At 44.7% G+C, this 22420-nt stretch overlaps 1 protein-coding gene across 6 annotated transcripts in view; it reads right to left on the reverse strand.

The window, feature by feature from the left end:
• Window positions 1-22420, reverse strand: part of ARID1B (AT-rich interaction domain 1B) — a 458656-nt gene that overhangs the window by 104369 nt on the left and 331867 nt on the right. For all 6 annotated transcript variants that reach the window (XM_063443418.1, XM_063443420.1, XM_063443417.1 and 3 more), the window contains 2 exons: window positions 13822-14001; window positions 685-991 (listed from right to left, as the gene is read on the reverse strand). In XM_063443418.1, coding sequence (XP_063299488.1) covers window positions 685-991; window positions 13822-14001 — 487 coding nt within the window. The remainder of the gene's footprint in view (window positions 1-684; window positions 992-13821; window positions 14002-22420) is intronic.

Below are 22420 nucleotides of genomic sequence, written 5' to 3' on the forward strand. Positions count from 1 at the left end.
TACCCCAGTGGTTGGTGCCGGATTATATATCCCGGTCTTCCAATAGTACTGTTTATATATTTATTTTATTCATATTCATTTTATTAATACATTTTGACATCTATGCATTCATTTTGATGCTAAATTTGTCACATCTCGTCTTTTGCCTAGGCATTTAGCACCTTCTTTTTTTTTGTTTGATTTTTTTCCATACTTACATTATTGGTTTAGGGTCTGGATTTTAGCTGTCCAGCTGCATTTGGTCGATCGGAAATCCGAAGCATATTCAAGCACATTTGGAGCCAGCTCGGCAAAATCTGGACATAGACAAATAGCGTTAACAATGTCCAGATTTTGCATTTAATGGCCCTGTATGGTACCAGTTTTTTTGGAGTTTAGTGAATTACCCTGTATGACTTAAAATTAACAGCCATAATGTGGCATTACTTATATTAGCAATCAGCTAGCACTTATTATGTTATACATAAAGATTTGTACAACAAGTTTACTAACACTGATTGAGAGACTGGGGTTTGAGAAAGTAAACCAAGGAAAGTTAATTGTAACAAACCACTGTTTGTTTTTATGAGTCTCTGCCCAAAAACCTAAAGAAAACAAAAATAACTTCACTTTAATTGACTGTTGACAGCAAAAATTTGGAACAGACTTCTGTATTGCACACAAAGTTTTTTGACCAAAACATACCTGTTCTGAGCAGAGTTAGCAGCAGCCTGCATCACAGCAGCAGCAGCCTCCTGAGCTTTACGGTTCACAGTTGGCATTGGTGGCCCCATCCCAGGACCCCCCTGCTGTGCCATGTTAGGAGAGTTGGGTGTCACACTGCCCATGTTTCCAGGATATGGCCTGTTCTGCATTCCGCTATTGGGCATCCTGCCCATACTGGGTCCCTGTGGGTGCATCTGGCTGTTGGCATTCATATTCATGCCTGGGCCTGGTCCACTATAGCTTGTGTTTGGTACTCCAGTGTATGATGGTGGTCTTGAATAATTGCCTAAAAAAAAAAAAATTATCAATGAGAAATAGGAGCATTGGTAATTACACAATAAAATCTCAAGCGATATCTTAACTGTGATCAGTGAAATCTGTCAGTGCAAAAATACACATTTATGTTTAATACTTTTTTAGAAACGGCTGCATTTTGTATGTACAAACATTTCATTATATTTACATTTAATGTAAATATTGCTAAAAATTAGACTTTTGATACACAAACATTTTAAGTACTTTATCTATGATTAGGTTGGTGAACAACCTCAGCCAAGCTGTTGCAGAGATACTCATTTGCAAGGTTTAGTTGGTGGACACAATCCGAGTCACCACCTGCCAATTAATCGTTGGCCTCAAAAAGGACTCGCATTACAGAAACATGACCCAGCAGTCTGGACATACAAACAGCAGGGGAACAAAAGTGTGCCTGTGACCTGATAGGAGTGCCTAATGTCCCCATCCAAATTCCATGGAGTCCTTGAATAGCATACTAGCCTCCAAAAGAATAGTAGTCTTTTTGGCCAAAAGTAGAGTATAGACTGGGTCCTAAACAGCCAAAGAGAAAACAAATCAGCCTCTGTCCCTCTTCCTTTGTACCAAGGTCATAAGAGCTTGGGGAAATAAATAAATGCTGCCACAGACTGATTCAAAAATTGGTCCAGCACATTCATAGCCAGTGGGTTAACACCATCTCTAGCAAACCCTCATGAGGCGGGATGGAATTAGGCTCAGACTTTAAAATTAGATCCTCACAAAGCTAAGCAGGGACAAAGGAGGGCAAAATAGGGGAGCTAGGAGCACTGCCAACCTCATGCACTCATTAGTCAATCACTGAGCCATACAGGAAATATCAGAGGATCAAAGAACACAATCTCACTGTAAAGGGTTACTCAAGGCACCATATGACCAGTTCAGTGTTTTATGATGCCTGGAGCATTCACTATGAAATGCTGCATATTTGGAGTTTACCACTTTGTTGCTGTAGGTACAACTCCATGAGCATCACTGGGTCATCATTAGCCAGCCTAGAACAAGTGTGACAATTTGGCTAATGTCAATTCTGTGCATATTTCTACTACAGGTGTGCATTCATTGGCTGAAGGTGGTTAGCTGACACTCTCAGACAATTAGTGAGCATCAGGATTGGCATTCAGCTGCTGCAGTTATGATGACGCAAAAGGTGACAATTTTGCTGAACAGGAGCCTTAGTCTGACCATGGTAAGAGGGCAAACCAGGAAAAAATGGTTACACTGTTTAAAAAAAAAAAAATAATAATTTTACCATCAAATTTAAATTAATCTGGCACGTTAACACAACATTTTAATTTATAACGTTGAATAAAAATGCACAGAGCTGCAGGTTATAAGTTAACCTACATCAAGTTATAGAATGTATTGCTAAAGATAGCAAGCCTCTCTAAGTCATAATTCCAGATTTCTCATCAAAGTTGTAACTGATCTTTTTATCCAGGGAACGCACCTTAAAGCACCACACTAGGCACCAATACCAATTTATCTTAATGGTCCTGATGTTTCGGTTCTGAAATTTAAAACACTGCCTTTTTGTAGATATGGAATCATAGGCGTGTGCAGTCTATTGCATTAGGGTGTGCACCCTGAAGCACAAACACATGCCGCGTGTTTATGTATGCGTATATATATATATATTTGTGCTCGGAATTTAAATACGTAATGGATAGTAACTGTGAGCAAAGTTGGTTGTGGTGTGCCGAAACCAACGTACGAGTGGGCCTGTAAATAAAAGAGGGCCCACCAAGGAGAATGTAATTATAACAGGGTGTAGGTGGGTGGGAACAATCAGCTGAATGGCAGAGGTGAGTAGGGGCTGGGAGTTTAAGTAGGGGATTTACTCCTCCCACAAATTCAGGCCTCCACAAGTTCAGGCCTTTTAACTTGTGCTCGGAATTTAAATACGTAATGGATAGTAACTGTGAGCAAAGTTGGTTGTGGTGTGCCGAAACCAACGTACGAGTGGGCCTGTAAATAAAAGAGGGCAAAAAGATAAATTCGAGAAATACACACTTTATTGCATTTTTTTTACAAAACCAAGTTCCTGAAAGCTTGGCGAAGCTCTTTCTCCGGCTGTGGAATATATGCAGTACATATGGAGGATTTCCACCGCCCCAGTCTCTTGATGATATGGACCGGTGTGTTAGTGCTAGAGGCTGCAGAGGCTCCTATACGGAAGGAGTGCCCAGAGAATGCCATCGGGTTGTGTCCGAGCTTAGATAACAGAATTCTGATATGAACCATCAATTTTGCTGTGGTTAACGGGTGCCCTTGTAGTGTTAAGAGCGGAGAGTCCGGTGGGTGACCGTGCAGAGATGACCGTAGGTGGTCTAGTACTTTTACCGGACACCAGGCATTATCAGTAGGGAAGAGAGGAATTATAGTAGGGTGTAGTGATCGGTTGGTTTTAGTTGTAGGGATCGAAAGTTGGTAATGATCCTCTATTTTAGTGAGGTGTGATATTTTAAGACTTGGCTTTATATCTCCTTGACAAATTACGGTGAACTCTCTAGGTCTGAGAAATCCGTAGAAAGCGAGATATATAGCAGATTTAATCACCGTATTAGTGCCGATGTCGAATGGGGCTGTGTCAAGGAGATTGCTAAGTGACCTGAAGATAGGCCCATCTTTAGGTAATCTAATGGTAGAGAGTGGAGGTGAAACCTTTGTTATACCTTTCAAAACCTTTTTGACGGGATATGAAGAAAGGAAAGGCGTGTTGTTAGGAAAAAGGGTGAGGCTGTGGTGCTGGACCCCCGTGAGATAGAGCTTGATGGTGTTGTGAGATAGTTTTAGGTGTAGGTGGCAAAAAGAGGCAAAAGCCACCATGGTTTGAATAGAGAAGTCACCTTGTAAACCGAACTCTGCAGTGAATTTATTAAATATATTAAGAGCCCTATTGTAAGTGATAGCCGTGTTTGGTGATAATGCTTGGTGAGTGAGTGCTCTAGCGTGGTTCAAGAGTGTGCTTAATCCAGGATTAGATCGTGGAACCGTGGTGTCCTGGATGGTTGTAGGTGAGCCGTTGGGAGTGCCTGAGAAAATGCCTGAAATTGAGAACGGGAAAGAGCGTCAGCGGCCGTGTTGTAAATACCCGGGATGTGAAAAAAAACTAAGTGAAACTGGCCGGATGCTGCCAACCAGGTCAGCTTGCGAATCAGCCGCATGATGGTCAGGGAAGATGATCGCCCTTTGTTCACGATTTCGCAAGCTGCCGAGTTATCAGAGTAGCATTTGACTGCCTTGCCAGACCAGAGATGACCCCAGGTGTGTGCGGCCGCCACAATGGGATAAATTTTAAATAATGCTGAGGTCTCTCTGAATCCTGGCAAGGCATCCGTATCAGTGGGCCAATGGCCCCTGAACCAGTGGTTCCCGAAAATGGCTGCAAAACCGGTATTGGCTGCTGCGTCTGTGTGGATGATGGGTGAAGAGGTGGAGAGAGGGGGAATAAACATGGAGATTCCATTCCAGTCCTTCAAAAACTTCCCCCACATAGCTAAGTCAGCCTTGGCGTGGGGGTCCAAAGAAACTGTGCCAGAGTCCGGAACTCCGTGCATCAGGCAAAGAAGTCTGGATATGAAAGATCTTCCCTGCGGAATGATGCGCATGGCGAAGTTCAGGGATCCAAGAAGGGACTGAAGTTCCTTCCTAGTGCAAACATCATTCCGCAGGAACAAGTCTATTTCCCCTCTCAAACGTGCCAGTTTGTCGTGAGGGAGGCTAGCTCTGAGGTTAACCGAGTCCAGTTCTATCCCCAAAAAGGTCAATTTGGTTGTGGGGCCTATAGTTTTGGCTGGGGACAAAGGGACTCCGAGTGTAGCAAATAGTGCAGTAGTGCTTTTGATTGATGTGATGTGATGGTGACCCTGGCTCTATAAGTAAAAAGTCGTCGAGGTAGTGGATAACGGAGTGACACCTGGTGATGTTCAGGAGCAGCCAGCATAACGACTCTGTGAAAATGTCGAACAGTTTGGGGCTGCTATGAGAACCGAAAGTGAGTCGTGTAGAGAAGTAGTATTTATCACGCCATTTAATACCGTGTAAGTGCCAGAGTGAGGGGTGCATGGGTAGTAATTTAAAAGTAATGTCTGTTTTGCTAAGCCAGGGTCGGTTACCAGATGATATGATGGAGTGTATGGCGTCGTCGATGGTTACGTATTGAAGTGAAAATTTGTCTGCTGGAATGAGTGCGTTTATGCTAGGAACAAAAGAGGAGTGCGGTGCCGATAAATCAATAATTAAACGTTTTTTATTAGAATATTTGTGAGTAGCGAAGCCAATGGGGTTAGTGCGCCAGGAGGAGAATGGTGAAGAGGTGAAGGGGCCTATCATGAACCCGTTGGTGATTTCTGAGGCAATGAGGGTGTCTGTGGAGACTGGGTCTAAACGTGCTGACTGTAGATTAGGGCATTCTAATGTACCTGGGGGAATGGCAACTATACCCGTGAGAAACCCTTTAGTGAACCCTGTGGTGAGATAATCCACCAGATGCCTGCTAGGGTGAGACCTTAGATAAAAAAACAGGTTGTCGATGTTTATGTCGGTTAGTCATTTGTTTGATGACAACCTGGCTGGACACATGGTCTTTGTATGTGCTCTGAAACATATGGAGCAGATGTGCAATAATCTACAGGCACTGAAACTGCAGGAGCCTGCGTTGAAGTTATTGCACACCTGCGCCTTCCCTAGAAAGGAGATGGGCCTACCTAGCTTATCCCGAAGACCACCTGATGACTTGCTGTAGGGGGTGAAAGTGGAGTGAGGTGTGAAAGTAGAGTGAGAGGTAGGTGTGGAGGTGGTGGGATCTGCTTCGACTGGACATAAGTCCGCCATGTGGGATGTCGAGTTGCATATGGCACAAGCCGGGGGCCTGAGTCCAGCGAAGTGGCGACAGAACAGTTCAGTGTCCATCTGACCCCAGTTCATTTTAATATTGAACTGTTTCAGATGGGTCGCCGCCTTCGCTGACACTGACTTGTGGTAGTCATAGAAAGAGGAGCCCCCATACTTGATGCCTAGATCCACCACCTTGTGCAGATAAAGGTCTAATTCCTCTCTCCTGTGGGGGTACACCGTGCAAATAACAGCTCGATATATCCCGAAGGCTATCACAAACTGGGGGATTGACAATTTCTTATTAAGCCTGGGATCCCTTGTCTTGAGCACCACAGAAATGTCACCATAGTTGAAGGCCTTGTTCTCAAGAACATCCTGAGAGGCTATGAGCAGAGACACCAGACACACGTCCTTCCCGTCTAAGATATCTTTCTTGATAGAGTCAGGGACGGAGTGTGCTGGTGACTCAAATGGTGTAATGGCTGGGCCTGGTGCTGGGGGGGGGGGTATGGGAGGGCATGTAGGTATGACGGGTACAGCCGTGATAGGGGCTGGGACTACCGTGGTAGTACCTGGGGAGGAGATGGCGCTCTCCACCTTGGATAGCCTGTTATTGAGAGCCTGTAGATTGGCCAAGATCTCTGCCAGGGTATCCTGGTTGGCCGTGCTGTAGCTTGGTGGTAGTCCTTGAGAGCTAGTGCCTGGCCTAGGCTCGGGGGCTTGGTGGGTCATTAGCCTATAAAGTTCAGCCTTTCTGGCTGTGGCCGGAAAGGGGATTCCCCTGAGCCTAAGTTCGGCCGTAATTTTGGGAATAGTCCATGCTCTCAAGGACGTGGGGGTTGAAAGGGTGAGTGAATCGCCTGGAGACTCGGGTCTGGTTGGCGTGAATGGTATATCTTCAGTCAGTTCTTCAGTTGGCATAGGTTCTTGGGACATTCTAAAAAGGAATGATTATGCGAAGATATATTAGTGAGGGAGTAAGGAAGTTGGGGGTGTGTGGGGGGGGGGTGGAGTAAATGGAAGAACTGGACTGTAATGCTAGATGCCGAAGCGAAGAGTTGAATGTTTGGGTAGGTGAGGCCCTGCTAATGCCAAGTGGCGGTGAGAGGCTCTACCTATGATTTGGCTTATGACGTGGTTGCCACAGACGTGGTGGCGGGATGTTGGCCTCTCGGTGACAGTAAAGAGAGATCAAAACGTGTGGCCGTGACGGGTGAGGCCCTGACTAGAGCCCTATAGTAGGGTATGCGAGGCTTCTAACTATGATTTGGGCGTGGGGCCATACCTCCGTGTTGAGGTGGGGCGGGGATGGATGGCCTCGCAGGATAGGATTACCTAATAGGGTGAGCTTAAGGCATTTGGCCTAGACCCTGTAGCCAGTTTGATTGTATACTAAAGGGTATAATGCGTGGCCTGGAGTGGTGTGTGGATACCAACCTTGACTGGACGCAAATGGTCTCTGGAACCTTTTAGGTAGATTAAATGTAGTGAGTCTTGTCTTCTTGTTGTCCTCGAGGAAGAATCCTGGGAATTTAAGACAGATGTTGATGTATTTATGCGTATCGTGGTGGCGTATGATTTGTATTTTTTGATAGGGGCAGCACGTGTGATCCTGCGTTGAGGGATCTGGAAGGTTTATGGTGTGTGATTGGGATGATTTTAGTTATTTCTCAGAGAAGGCTGAATGAGGCCTAGGGTTGGACAATGGACGTATTTGGGAAGGGCGTAAGTACCTGAAGGTATGGCTGAGTACCGGGTCAGGATTTGGTGTTTATTCCAGAGCCTGGAGGCCGTATGACCGTATGTCTGTGTAGAAAATAAAATAACGAGTTAACGTATCGTGGACGTAAGTCTTGAAAAAGCAGAAAAGAGATAATGAGACCACGTGAGGTCTTGTATGAAGGGTTGTAAGTAGAAAATAGAGAACTATACCTTGGTTAGACGTACAGAAATTTCGTTTAGACGTAGTAGGTTAACAGTGTAGAACCAGTGAAAGCCTAGGTTAATACAGGAGCTTAAGGATTAACCGAACAAATTATACAAAGTTAACAACAGGTGCGATGGTATGTAATATTTTTTTAATATTTTTTTTTTTTTTTTTTTACTTAGACCGTGATGACTCAGAGTGATGAAATACCGTACCTGTTCCTGTAATAAAGACCTTGAAACTATCAACTTTAGCTCAGAAAGCGAGAAACCGAAGTACTCTGTAAAGTAAAAAATATGTGGCGGCGTGATTATATGAGAAATGCTTAGTACATGTGTTTAATGTTCCGGGTGTTATGTTTAGACAAAGTATTTATTAGTATATGTGACGTATTGCAGATAATTAGGAGATATGTGTCAAACCGTATGTTTTATAATAGTAGTGGACGTATTTAAGGTTAGTAAAATAAATATTGCTGGCTAACATTGATAGAAAATCAAAAGGCTGGTATTTAAACAAGTTAAATATAACACCAAACAGATGAGTAGGTATCAAATAGTAACCTGAACAGGGAATAACATAAAGTTTGTAGAATTCTTTAAAATAGGCCTAAGTGCATACTGTAGCCTATTTCAATATGATCTAATCGAATATGGGATGACCGAACGTAATAAGGGCATACCGGTAATATTATGTATATGGATTCATAAGATAAATCGGTAAATAACGTACGAATATGTAAACGAGGTGAAAAATTGACGAGCGATCGTCTGTACAGGTGCGAGCGCTGGATTTGTTTAAACGAGCATGTAATAGTGTGATTAAGTTTAGAGGGAGCCTACCCCCACGTTTTTAGGCCCGAACGGCGGGAAAATAGCGGAACGCTATTTCCTTCGCCTAACTCACGAGTACGTGCCAGTGTCGTGACCGGAAGCCGGGTACCTCGACCGGAAACGGATTGGAGGCCTCGAACGGACGGAGGACTTGTTCTGAACGTCTGTCTGCTGGAAACACGAGAAAAATTCTGTCGGGAACCGGAAGTGCTGGTTGCTATGGGGACCAAACAATCAGCTGAACGGCAGAGGTGAGTAGGGGCTGGGAGTTTAAGTAGGGGACTTACTCCTCCCACAAATTCAGGCCTCCACAAGTTCAGGCCTTTTAACATATATATTTAAATATATATATATATATATATACACACACACACAGCTGTGTGTGTGTGTGCTGTGTGCGGGTGGTATGAGTTTGCTGTGTGTGAAGGTGTGTGTGTGTGTGTTTGTGAGGGTGCTGTGTGTGTGTGTGTGAGGGTGTTTGTTAGGGTCCTGTTAGTGTGCTGTGTGAGGGTGCTGTTAGTGTGCTGTGTGTGAGGGTGCTGTTTGTATGTAAGTGTGTGCTGTTAGTGTGTAGGTGCTGTATGTGTGTGGTTGATGTATGTGTGAGGGTGCTGTGTGTGTAAGGGTGCTGTGTGTGTAAGGGTGCTGTGTGTGTAAGGGTGCTGTGTGTGTAAGGGTGCTGTGTGTGTAAGGGTGCTGTGTGTTTGGAGGGATTGTGGGGCTGGAGGTGGGGGCAGATTAGTGCCATGTACCATCCCTGGTGGTCCAGTGGAGAGTGAACTCTAGCAAGATCTGAGCGTTGGCGCGGCAACGCTCCAACCTTGCGAGAGGAACCCGGCGGAGCTGCTGGCTAGAGCTCCCCGGGTCCTCTCCTGCCTCCCTCCATGCTGCTGTGGGCCGGTGAGGTAGATCTTTGATCTCCCCACCGGCCCATGGAGGCTTAGAGCAGATAGCGCAGGCTCTGCATGACCCGACAGGGGAGATCCTGAGATCTCAATCCATAGGCATTCCGCAGGGATTAGGGTGTGCCCAGGCACACCTGGCACACCCTGTGCGCATGCCTATGTATGGAATGTTTCCATTGCATTGCAGAGCTAAAATGCAGGTGACAACCACTACAGGGTACAGAGTCATAGTCCGTTATACGACCTTATACTAGGGACAAATTGATTTCCTAGTAGAAACAGGGTTGGACGAGAAGAGTAAGAGGAGATTGTATTCCTAACACTGTTCCTGTAGTGTTCCTTTAAATGTCCAAATGCAAAAATAAATAAGAATCATTGCTTAGTAGATATACCCCTAATGATAACATGCATTACATTTTGAATTCATCATGCGTGCATTGTTTAAAAACAGCTTACAAAAGCTGTAGATGTTTGCAAGCCCTGCCCCTCAAACACTTATGTTTGGCACCACTAAGCTAAGCAATCAGAAAGCAACAAGACCGGTTGTCTGACTGACAACAAGAGGGGGTGTAACAAGGTTAATTTATAAAAGAGGCTATTTGTACTAAAATCTGTACTTTTTTGGAAAATAGGAAAAAAACTGAGGAAACACACTATTCACACATGAAGCATTCCAACAAGATAAAGTAATTTAGGAGTCTGGGGTGTCAAAATTGGCAGGAATTTGTTTGGAGTAAAGTTATAAAGACAAATATAGATATTTTTTTTCTTCAGCAGTCAGAAAACGTGCCACAGGTTTCATATATTTAACTACAGGCTGAATTGAATCCTAACCCCTTTTATTCAATGCCACAGGTATTAAAGTTGGTAATGCATATTAGATAAAAAAAAACTAAAAAAAAAAAAACAATAATGGGATATATAGTTCAGCTGTTGCAAGTAAATTAGCTTGTGGAAAAAACTTGAACAATACCATGGGTCAAGAAATGAGAACTCATCGCTATTTCATGTGGTAATACACATGAATATATAGGTGTCTTCCGAAGTACATACACGCCACTTAGGATGTGTACTGCAAGCAAAATCATGAACATTTAGCTGCTTTATTTCCAGCAAACTGCTACACATCTAGAATGAATATAATGTAAGGAGGGAGGAACCAAGCTATGAATTACGCTTACATGATTAGGGCTCTTGGTGCTTCCCCAACCCCAAATTTGTCATGTAATTCCTTCAAATAAATAACTAATAATCATGCCTTCAGCATTTTGCTTTATCTCATTATTGCTTGCTTAAGGTTTATAATAGTAGTAGTAGTAGTAATCACAACAATAATAAAAGAATAAGACCCAAGTAGCCAAAGTTAATTATTTAAAACATTTTACAGAGGATAACTAAATATACTTAGAAGTTTTTCAGACCATCAATATGTTAAAAATAGGTTACCTGCACCTTTAATGTACCACAACGCCATCAGTAATGTTTGTTGACAAGGATCAAAGTGATGTAGATACCATAGCTGCATCATATAATTGTGATCCACTAATTGTGTTAACATGATGTAATGACTTGGCACAGGTAATGGTGCCAAGCAAATCATACCATAGAGGTAATGGTGTGTGTAAAGAAATTGCAGTACTTTTGCATTCCCTAAGAAATCTAAATGGACATTTACTACTCCCATAATATCTGTGGATATGATTGGTAAAACACTGGGTGCTGGATCTCTGCTAGGAGCTCAGAATACAACCCTGGGCTTCATGTTCTGGCAGCAAATATAAATGTTGTATATACGTTGATGTAACTTGAATATTTTCCTGAGTAGAAGCATGTGATGCTGTATGGTGTGATTATACATGGTGGCATTTTGTATGGAGCAAAGTAAAAGTATTTCATACTCCTTTTTAAACTATACAAGAGTACATTATTTACATTTGTAACCTTTATCAACCAATATACAGGATTTTAATTGTGTAATAGTAAGCAAAAGGTAATCAATCTCTGGTTTTAAAATTTACTTCTGCCACCTACAAACATTTAGCAAACACAAAGGGAAATCAGGAGTAAGGAATCCAGTCATCTTCCAATGTTTCTCTAATGGGTTAGTAATTTATTGGCAATAGCTTTGACAGGAAACAGATGGGCTGAAACATTAAAGACAAAGAATCCAGCAGCTGCTTGTTTGGCCTAGATCAACTGGACGTGTCAGGCAGCCAAGTCCGGGTGCCCGCTCACTTGTAGATGTGGTTACAGGTAAGCACTGCTAATTCAGAAATTAGCAGCCAACAGGGATAAATGGGATATCCTAGAGATGAGAAGACTCATTCAATTCATGTGAAACTGCAGTAAAATCAAGGTATACACATCTGTGAAGAAAATGTTTCTATAACAAACGGATTATATTACAAAAGATTTTTCCGTCAATACTACCTAGTAAAGTGGATGTAGCTGTATCTGCCTAAAAAACACACGTGCGCACGTTCAAGATACCACAGGAGGGAAGGGGGGGTGGGGGGAGAGTGGTGTGGGGGGGGGGGGGGTAGATACCACCAGGGGAGGGAGGTGGGGGCGAGATACCACCAGGGGAGGGAGGTGGGGGGCGAGATACCACCAGGGGAGGGAGGTGGGCGGGGGGACGAGATGCCACCAGGGGAGAGGGGGCAAGATACCAACAGGGAAGAGGGGAGAAGATACCATCAGGGGAGGGGGAGGTATCACCAGATGGAGGGGGGGGGGGTGGGAGAAACCACTAAGGGACAGGGGAGTGGGGGGGGAGAACTTTAAGGAATAGGAGGGGAGGGAAGTTTACTAAGGGACACACAGACGGGCTCAGGAGGGAGACGCAAAGAGGGAGGCCTGGGGGTGGGGGGTAAAGATACACAGAGGGGCCACAAACCATTTCTTTCACACTACACACATACACAATGCATCCTTACACATACACAGAAACATACGATGCATCCTTACACACACACACATATATATATATATATAAAAACATACAATGAATCCTACACACACAGAAAGACACCATGCTTCCCTTACACATTCAGCCTTACACACAATGCATTCATTACACAAACATAATGCATCACACACACACACACAATGCATCCCTTATATACAAAAACACGCAATGCACCCCTTACGCACACACAAACACACACTTCTTCTCTTACACACACAGAAACACAATGCATCTTACACACACTTTTCATCCCTTACACATACAAACACAGATACAATGCATCCCTTACACACACACAAACACACAATGCATTCCTTATACACAAACACACACTGCTTTCTATCCCTTACACACAAACATGTATTCCTATACACTACATTCCATACGAACACATACACATTACATCCTCTACAATAACACATAACAAAACATACACTCCACATCCTGTGAGTGAACTCAGGTGTTGGCCATGTAGGTGGACTTATGGGCAGGCCTTGTAGGCATACTCACGGTCAGGCTCTGAGGGCCAAGACCTTAAGCTGTGTAAGGGGCCTCAGAAAATGGAGTTGCTTCCTGTTCGTTGATTTTTGTGAGCAGAGTTACAAACAGCCTCCAGAAAGCCTGTTCTACACCTGAACAGTGGAGCCAGAATGCACCCTGAGCCCATGGTCAAACTCTTGTCCTCATCTGGTGGTAAGTAGTCTCACTAATCTCTAATTTATATTAAAGGGACACTATAGTCACCAGAACCACTACAGCTTGATGTAGTGGTTCTGGTGTCAATAGCCTGTTCCTTCAGGCCTTTTAATGTAAACACACTGCCTTTTCAGAGAAAATACACTGTGTGCAGCACTGACGTTAACTCATATGGCAGCTCATATGGGTGGGGCATTGTGATGTCACATGGCGGGCAGAGCTTATGAGGTGGTAGCAAATTTTTGTTTGCCATAGGGCGGCAAAAATCCTTGCACCGGGCCTGATGGGAGTTATGATTTACGAGTTACATTAGTAAAAATACATTTTAAAAAACACATTATTAAGGGGGTTGGGGTTACACTGTGAGTTACCACACCAGGTGACACCAACCCTAGTGACGCCCCTGCTACAAACCTTCATATATTTTAGCTATTGGAATAGCAGAGTCTTTATGCTAATTACAAATATATCACTATACAACCCTAACATCAGGTGTCAATCATAGCTTTAACTCAACTACATGGAAGGTGTCAAAAGAATATGTTGTTTAAGAAACTGGCTTTCTCTACTTCATGTTTCTTACAAAAGTCATCGCTTTCTGATTACCCCGTGCTTTAGACATATAACGAATCTTACCTTGTGGTCCATACTGGCTCATTTGAGGTCCGTAATTGGCACTGGTGCTGCCCTGTGGAAAGTTAGTCATTCCAGGATGCATTTGTCCTGCAGTGGAAGGATGAGGAGACATGGAAGGCCCAGACTGTTGAGGTCCATATTGGGACATTTGGTGGTTTCTCTGCACACTAGGTATGTAACCTTCAAAATAAAAAGGCAAAAGTAGATCAGCACCAAAACGGCATTTTCCTAGTTTCCAGTACCTATATAAAGTTTGCAATTGTCAGTAGTAAACCATAGGTACAAAGATTGCTTTGTGAGGGTTTAAAGGAACCAAAAACTGAAGCAAACCATATTACATCATAACTCCATGTGATATAAAGAAGAGGATTAAAAGTCTCTTGTATCCAGAATAGGCCATTGAGGACAGTGTGGGAGCTTACTGCAAGGTACACGTAAAAATTATGGGAAGCAAGGACAGATGATTCAAGTTACAGATTTATATAATAATTATGTAGATTTGTTCTAGCTTTGGGTACCACATTTTAGAGCATTTCTTACTGAAAAGGGAACTTGTCTTATTTAGAAGACTGAACCTGTCAAGAAATCAAGAATAGATCGTTGATAGTGTTCTTTAACTGCACTAATTGAGTACTAAATGTCAGAGTCTAAAGAAAATGGGGTGACACACAACCCACCTCTCCCCACCCTCAAAACAAATGTGTGTTTTCAAACTGTCTCTCTTTAATGTTGTTGTTTTTGTTTTTTAGTTACTTTGTATTTACAATAAATAGCGAATTCTACAAATACCATACAATTTCAAAAGAAAGCCCTATTCCTATTTGTCATTGAAAAACACATGTTTTGCATAACAGGCCCAAACAAGAAAAAGGGAAATCAAGGTTGAAAGAAAAAAACGACACTGTAAATTTGCTTGTATCCCTTAATATTATAAAGCCCTTTTAGCTGGGATGGCTTACAGTTAATTGCATTATGTACAAATGATAACAAATGGAAACAAAACCAATACTCATGCACATACTATAAACACAATCCATTTAATGGTACTTTCACTGCATACCAATCGGTGGTGTATTTTGACTTTACAGCAAATTTTGCGTTAATAGATTTACTTTATTTTAAAGAATGCCCACCACTGTACAGCATCGTGGTTTGAAGCCTTCTGTGCACTTAGTGAAGAACAATCTCCAGTAGTTCTATTAGTAGTGCAAGGAGATCCACATTTACTAGAATTTGATGATGATCGTGTATATATACAGCTTATTAAAAAGCTGCTCAGGAGCAAAATCAGGATTTGTGGCATGAATAACTGGAATAAAGATTTTTTTTTTTTTATTCATGGATCTTTCATGCCATTCATTGTGAGGTTAATTTTTTAAAGACTGTAAATAAATTTAACAAATTAAATCAGAAAAGAAAAATAAACTATTACTTAAAAAGCTGCAGCTCTCCAGTGTACAAGATCATAACACATATCACATACAAAATAAGAAATAAAAAGATGCACCATATCAAAATTTCAATAGCTAGATATTGGAAAGTAGAAACTGTGCCAAACTGGAAAGAAGTTAAAGTGCAACTCAACTTTTAATTAAATAAGGAAGGTGGTATAATTAGGAACTTATATAAAGTAAGTAAGCTTTGATACGGAAGGGTGGATTAATAATATATTATCCCTTGTATGAGCAAACTTAATAAGATCTATGATGTTACTTTTACACTATTAGAAAATGATGTTTAGGGGGTGGGGCCTGACCACAGAGCTGTGTAGACACTCATCTCAGCAGCTCCTGCTAAACCTGGCACTTAAGACTGCAATTAACCGCCACACAGGCACTTAACCGTGAATCCAAAGCTACCACTCGAGAGTGGACACTGAGATGCAGAGATGGTACCTCTCAAGCGACGAATCGAGCACAGCACACAATGAGGCCTACAAGCGGGGCAGGCGGCTGCACCCCAGCAGCAAGGCCACGCCGGAAAGCTGACTGCGAGCCCTCGTTCCCCCCCAACTGACTCCCTGGCGAAGCAATGGGCTAGTACCGGCTCTGTGGAGCCCAAAAGCTACCGTCCCTGCGACCTCCAAGATGGCGGAAGCCTCCAACACATCTAACGCATGGCGGGAAACTGAGATGCGGCTAAACAGTATCTTTACTGCTTTCTGGGAGTCCCTGGAAGCCCACATGAGGGGCTCAGAGCCTGAAGAGACTCTCCAGACTTCGCCACAGGGTACCCCACAGGATGCTAGACGGGGAAAAACAGCAGCGCAACCCCATGGCAGATGCACCAAAAGGATGACACTAACCCGAACCGGCAGGGGCAGAGGCAGGACGCACAGCCCAAAAAAGCGGATGCTAGAAGGCGGCGGGGGTTCAAATACCTGCATCTCCCAGGCAAGGTGGGGAAGCGGAGGGAACCGCCGAAGCCAAGCACAAGACCACCCCAAACAAGGCAAGTGCAGCGGAGGGGCGCGGGAACCAGCGCGGCGACCACGCCAGGAAGACGCATACAGAGCTGCCTCAGCCCCAGACAGGCAAACCTTACCCGACACACAGCTTGGTTGGAGCTACACCCAGTACCCACAGCAACTCAGAATAGCCCAGGGGATATCAGCATCCACACGCCGAGGGGATCGCACCAGCTGCACCACCTACCTCAGGGGGTACTCACCCAGCCCCGTCAAGGCATCGGCTGACCCCAAAGGGACTAGGACTCTAACCCAGGCATGGTAACGTCAGACACATAACTCGCTTTGCCCCACTGGAACTCTCACAAATGTCTGATGACATATAGCATTTACTTTGTTTCTTACTATGTTTGGTTTTTGATTCTTACACTTACTTCTGAATAGCAAGGTCTATTACAGACCCTAGTTTACCTAGTCCTGTGCCTACAGGCCTTAATATTTAAACCTAACTGCAGTTCTAGTGCACACTTAACTAATGTACCTGAGACCGTTAGGACAGGCTTGCTCTGTATCTTATAGCGAGGTATGCCAGAATAGCCTGCAACCCTAGCCTAATGTATTTAATGCTAATGTGTACTTGGGAGGTGTACCTAGCTTGATATGTCTAACATGTTATAAAAATGTGCAGAAAGGTCAATATTGTCATATAACACACAATCTTTAAATGTACATCTCATTAAGCAGCATTTTCTGTCATTCTTGTGGACGGTTTCCTCGCTTGTGGTACATACTAAGCATAGACAGCTAGTGTCTCATTTTCAGAGTGCCCACCAGTTAAACATGCCTACTTAGCCTGTTCATTAACGTTGAATTCCTGCATTATCTGTGACATTACTAGCCAAGACTACTTAAACCTGTTGAATTAACTATGTCAATCTATACCTTATTCAAAAAATGTGCATTGTTTATTCATCCCCCACTGTATCTATTGTCGTTGAAATTAGCGAGTGGACTGCCGATGGGGTACCACAAGCATGTATGTTAAAACCATATGCGCTACAAAAATAAAGAATAAAAAAAAAAAAATTAAAAAAAAAAAAATATGTTTAAACTGGAAGGCGTATGAACAACTCACCGCCTGTTTGTCGAATTGTACTGTATTATATGTAATTGTCTAGTCTTTTTTATGTTTATAGATGGTTGTTCATTTTTATTTTTAATATGGGCACTGGGCACTCTTTGATCTAACCACTCTTAAGTTCAAATATGCTTTGAATATATTTTTTCATTTTACTTCTTTGCTACTATACCTGTCTAGATAGTTTTACAGGGAGAGAGGCTTTATAAATTATACTGCCAGTTTATTTGAAACTGACTTTTTCATTCTTTTTACCCTCTCTCTATTCTATCTATAAGTATTTTTACTCTGGTTATTATTAGCCCTAGACTGTCTTTGTATTTAGGGACCTGATCCTTTTTTTTTTTTTTGTAAATCTGTATTTTATTATGGCACATGCGTTATGGGGTACAAAATAGAAAAAGGAGGCATTGTGGGGTAACAGGTTAATAATAGCAAGAAAGACTGCCATAGGTTTTTTTTTTTGTTAAACGTCATGTGAACAACATAATGATACAAGCTTGGTTAACTGAAGTAAATTAAAATAAAGTAAAGAGAATAATTGATGCTTAATAGTGCTATAATAAAGGAGGCAGAGATGTCTAAACGATAACAATCTGTTGAGAACGACCATATTTGCAGCATCCTGACAGTATTGGCATGGGCGTAGGAACCCAAAAAAATCTGGGGGGGATAGCATTTTTACTCGCCGGGTATATTCTTATTCTGTAAACTAGGAGTTGTTTATCCCATTGTACAGCGCTACGGAATTGGCAGTCGCTATATAAATGATTAAATAATAACATTAAAGGGTCACTACAAGGAAGGGGTTTTACTTACCCGGATACAGCGCCGGGAACCTCCTGATTAGAACCACCCCTACCCTTCCCATGAATATTAGAACCACCCCTACCCCTTCCATGCACAAAAGAACCCCACCTACCCCTTCCACGCATATTAACCCCATACCCCTTCCATGCATATTAGTACCCCCCTAACCACTTCCATGCATATTAGTACCCCCTAACCCCTTCCATGCATATTAGAACCCACCCTACCTCTTCCATTCATATTAGTACTCCCCTAACCCCTTCCAATATTTTTTCTACCTCCCCCCTCCTCCCATCCATATTAGTAGCCCCCCTAACCCTTTCCAATTATTTTTCTGCCATGTTAACCAACGCCAGTGCTGGAGTGCCGCCGTGTTTACATTAAAAGGCCTGCAGGGACAGGCTATAGACACCAGAACCACTACATTAAGCTGCAGTGCTTCTGGGGACTATAGTGTTTCTTTAATGTGAGGTAAATTAGAGATTAGTGCCACGAATAATATGCTAGATTGCCTACTTACAACCAGATGAGGATGATGATGGGCTCTAGCTGCAGTTTGGCTCCACTGGTCTGGTGTAGAACAGGCTCTCTGGAGGCTGTTTGTAACTGGTCCCAAAAATCAATGTTCTGTGAGAACGGGAAGCAGCTCCATTTTTTGGGGGCCCTTTACACAGCTCAAGGTCTGGGTCCCAGGGTCCACCTTCACGTTCCACCAATGAGTTTGTTCACAGGGGGTGGAGTGTGTGTAAGGGCTGCAAGGTGTGATTCTGTGTATGTACGGGATGCAGTGTTTGCGTCTGTAAGGGGTGCATTGAGTGTGTGTACGGGGTGCATTGAGTGTGTGTAAGGAATGCATTGTGTGTTTCTGTGTGTGTAAGGATTGCATGATTGTGTGATTGTGTGTGTGTGTGCACGGGGTGCATTGAGTGTGTGTGTAAGGATGAATTGTGTGTTTCTGTGTGTGTAAGGGTGGCATGATTGTGTGAGTGTGTGATGGATGTCAATCTCTCTCCCTCGTCACTCTCTTTCTCCCCCTCCCTCCCTCGTCACTCTCTCTCCCCCTCCCTTGTCACTCTTTCTCCCCCTCTCTCCCCCTCCCTGTTTCTCCCCCCCTCCCCGTTTCTTTCCCCACCCCCTCCCTCCCCGTTTCTTTCCCCACCCCCTCCCTCCCCGTTTCTTCCCCCCCCCGTTTCTTTCCCCCCCTCCCTCCCCGTTTCCTTCCCCCCCCTCCCTCCCCGTTTCTTTCCCCCCCTCCCTCCCAGTTTCTTTCCCCCCCTCCCTCCCCGTTTCTCCCCTCCCCTCCCTCCCCGTTTCTCCCCCCCCATCCCCGTTTCTTTCCCCCCCCTCCCTCCCCGTTTCTTTCCCCCCTCCCTCCCCGTTTCTTTCCCCCCCCTCCCTCCCCGTTTCTTTCCCCCCCTCCCTCCCTGTTTCTTTCCCCCCCTCCCACTTTCTTCCCCCCCCTCCCTCCCCCCCTCCCTCCCTGTTTCTTTATCCCCCCCTCCCTGTTTCTTCCCCCCCTCCCTCCCTGTTTCTTTCTTCCCCCCCCCCCTCGCTTCCTGTTTCTTTCTTCCCCCCTCCCCTACCTGTGTTGTAGCGTGGCCGAGCTCTGTACTGTCCGCGGCCGGGTACAGGGAGCTTTTGTTTCCTGTACCCGGCGGACTAACAGGAAGTGCACACTCAGTGTTCACTTCCTGTTAGTCCGTCCGGGTACAGGAGACAGATGCTCCCTGTACCGGCGGACTATTCAGCGCTCGGCCACGCTACATTGAGGGAGTAACAGGAGGGAGCGCTGAGCGCTTCCCTCCTGTCAGCCCCTCTCCTCTGGCTGCGCCCGGGCGCATGGACGCACCAGCCCAGGCAGAGCTGCAGCCGCCTGAGGCTCTCTGCAGAGCGCTCGGGCGGCTGCAGCAAAAGGGGGGCCGGCAAGCTGGGGGGATTTCCCCATTACCTGTCCCCCCGCATGATTTGCTGGGGGGGATGCGTCCCCCCCATCCCCCCCGGTTCCTACGCCCATGAGTATTGGCACTCAGAGTTAAATATAAAAAATAGTAACGTGACATGGCATAATCATTTAAACCAGTCTGCGGTGCTGTGTCATGAAGATTAATGTGTCTGGTAGCAACTGCTTAACCCTAAGTTTACCTTAAGGTTTCAAAAGGCTGTCTAGTGTTCATAGTATAAGCCAGCATGCAACTGAAACATCTCTAACATAGGAGTTTTAAGTCATGGGTTGTATTCAAATATTTGTAAATGTGCCACGCTAGGTGTGTAAAATAAACTAAAAATCAATAACGAATGGGAACAAGCTAATTACACATGTCTAGGCTGGAAGATAAGTTTGTCTTGAATAAAAAAAAAAAGGGCAAGCGAAGCACGGGTTAGGGCACATTAAAATGTCGAAAAGTATGTTTTGACGCGTGCTTAGGCAGTGAAGCCACGAGAGTGGTCGATTGAAAGGTAGTAGTTTGATTAAATGCAATTCTGACCTTAGGGCCTGCATGCATATGTGGCGTTATGGACAGACTAACATATTTTGACCATGAACAAAGTGATCTCAATACAAAACGGTCGACATGCTTATTGGCAGTTATGCATGCGAAGTCGACTGTAGTAGGCCAGTTTCAAGATATGCATCTCCAGGCAGCAATATAAATGATAAAACATAGAAATACAATGGATTTTCAACTTAGGCTGGTGTAAGGGTAGCAGTTAGATGCAAGGCAGTATACATAAGTGTGTCATATATTAGCTAAATGCAACCACTAGGCGATACCATTAAGCCATGTGGTAAGTGTGTCCGCGGGTGGAAGTTCAGTGAGGGGAGGCATGCCATTTGGGCCAGGTCCCCAAAAGTCATTGGTAGTGCGTGTTATAAACCGGACTACCAGTCCAGGAGGCTGGTTTAGCCTATACCGCTGCTGGGTAGGGCCATAGCGCGGTCCAGTAGGGTGGAATAGACGGCACCATCGTCTTGGGAAATCCTCAAGGCTGCAGCATGGTGCGGGTTGATGGCGGCCGCCCTCCGGCCCCAGGTCTCCACAAAGGCCTGCACCTGTGATCCACCGACTCGGTTGCTCATAGAGGCCGGGTCGACCCGTCGTCGGGCGCCATTCGAGGCCTGGGTGTTCAGCCGCCGCCAGCGGCGGGCAGGCCTCCGGCGGTGTGGTCGGTGCCTCAGAGTTTGACTCACTGTGGCCTTCAACCTGGGAAGGCATTGTGGGCGGCCCTCAGGTTGGCCTCTGGATCCGGCTGGGTGTTTGTGAACCGGGCTTCGTTGTTTGGTCCAAAGTTGGGATGCCGCTTTATTTAGGTTTGTTTTACCCTTCTGATATGCTGGGACCCGTCTTGTAATAGGTCGCTTGTTTCTAGGTCGTGAGTCGGGCAGGCACTTATGTGGGAGGCTTGCTTTTATGTGGGTTTGGACCGGGCGGTTTATCAGTACCTCCAGTTTGCGCCAAAGTTCGTGAAAGAGTCTCTCCAGCGTGGCCTCATATCCCATTTCAGCTTCTGCTTTGCTGAGTGTCCACGTGGCCTGCACTGCCCCCATAGTGATTCGGTTCTGGTAGTCGCCTGTGTGTGGATCGTGACCAGTCCCATGTTGTGTATGATGGACTGGGATACCCCCCCCGGCCCGGTGGGGGAGGTGCGGGGCCCCGAGTGGTCCTGTTGGCAGGAGAGACAAGGGAAGGTCGGCCGCCTCCCCCGCCCGAGGCCTCCGCAAGGCCGCACCCGGTCTTCGGCGGTCGGCATTCCAGCATTCCACGTCGGAACACTCCAGCCATCATCTACGGTAGGTATGTCCATAGTTGGGTCAATTTGTGTGTGGCAGGAGTCCCAGTGAGTCGCTTGAGAGAGTAGATTAGTAGGGCGCTCCTGCAGAGTGCGACCGTCCGCCATGCCAGTCTGGCCCCGCCCCCCGGGACCTGATCCTTTATTGCTTAGATAGCTGAATCTGGAGGGTTCCACATTGGGTTTTTATGTACCCTGGACAGTTGTGATTGGAGACACAGTACTCCTTAAGTTTATATCCAGAGTTTTGGTAAAGATTAGACTAGATATAGGGGTCACTATTGGGATTGAAACCTACGTTGAAGCCTCTCTCTTAATAAAGCTTTATTTCAGTATTACCGTATATACTCGAGTATGAGCTGACCCGAATATAAGCCGAGGCCCCTAATTTTACCCCAAAAAACTGGGAAAACTCATTGACTCGAGTATAAGACTAGGGTGGGAAATGCAGCAGC

Source organism: Pelobates fuscus, chromosome 2 (assembly GCF_036172605.1).
Source record: "Pelobates fuscus isolate aPelFus1 chromosome 2, aPelFus1.pri, whole genome shotgun sequence".
Classification (NCBI taxonomy): Eukaryota; Metazoa; Chordata; class Amphibia; order Anura; family Pelobatidae; genus Pelobates; species Pelobates fuscus.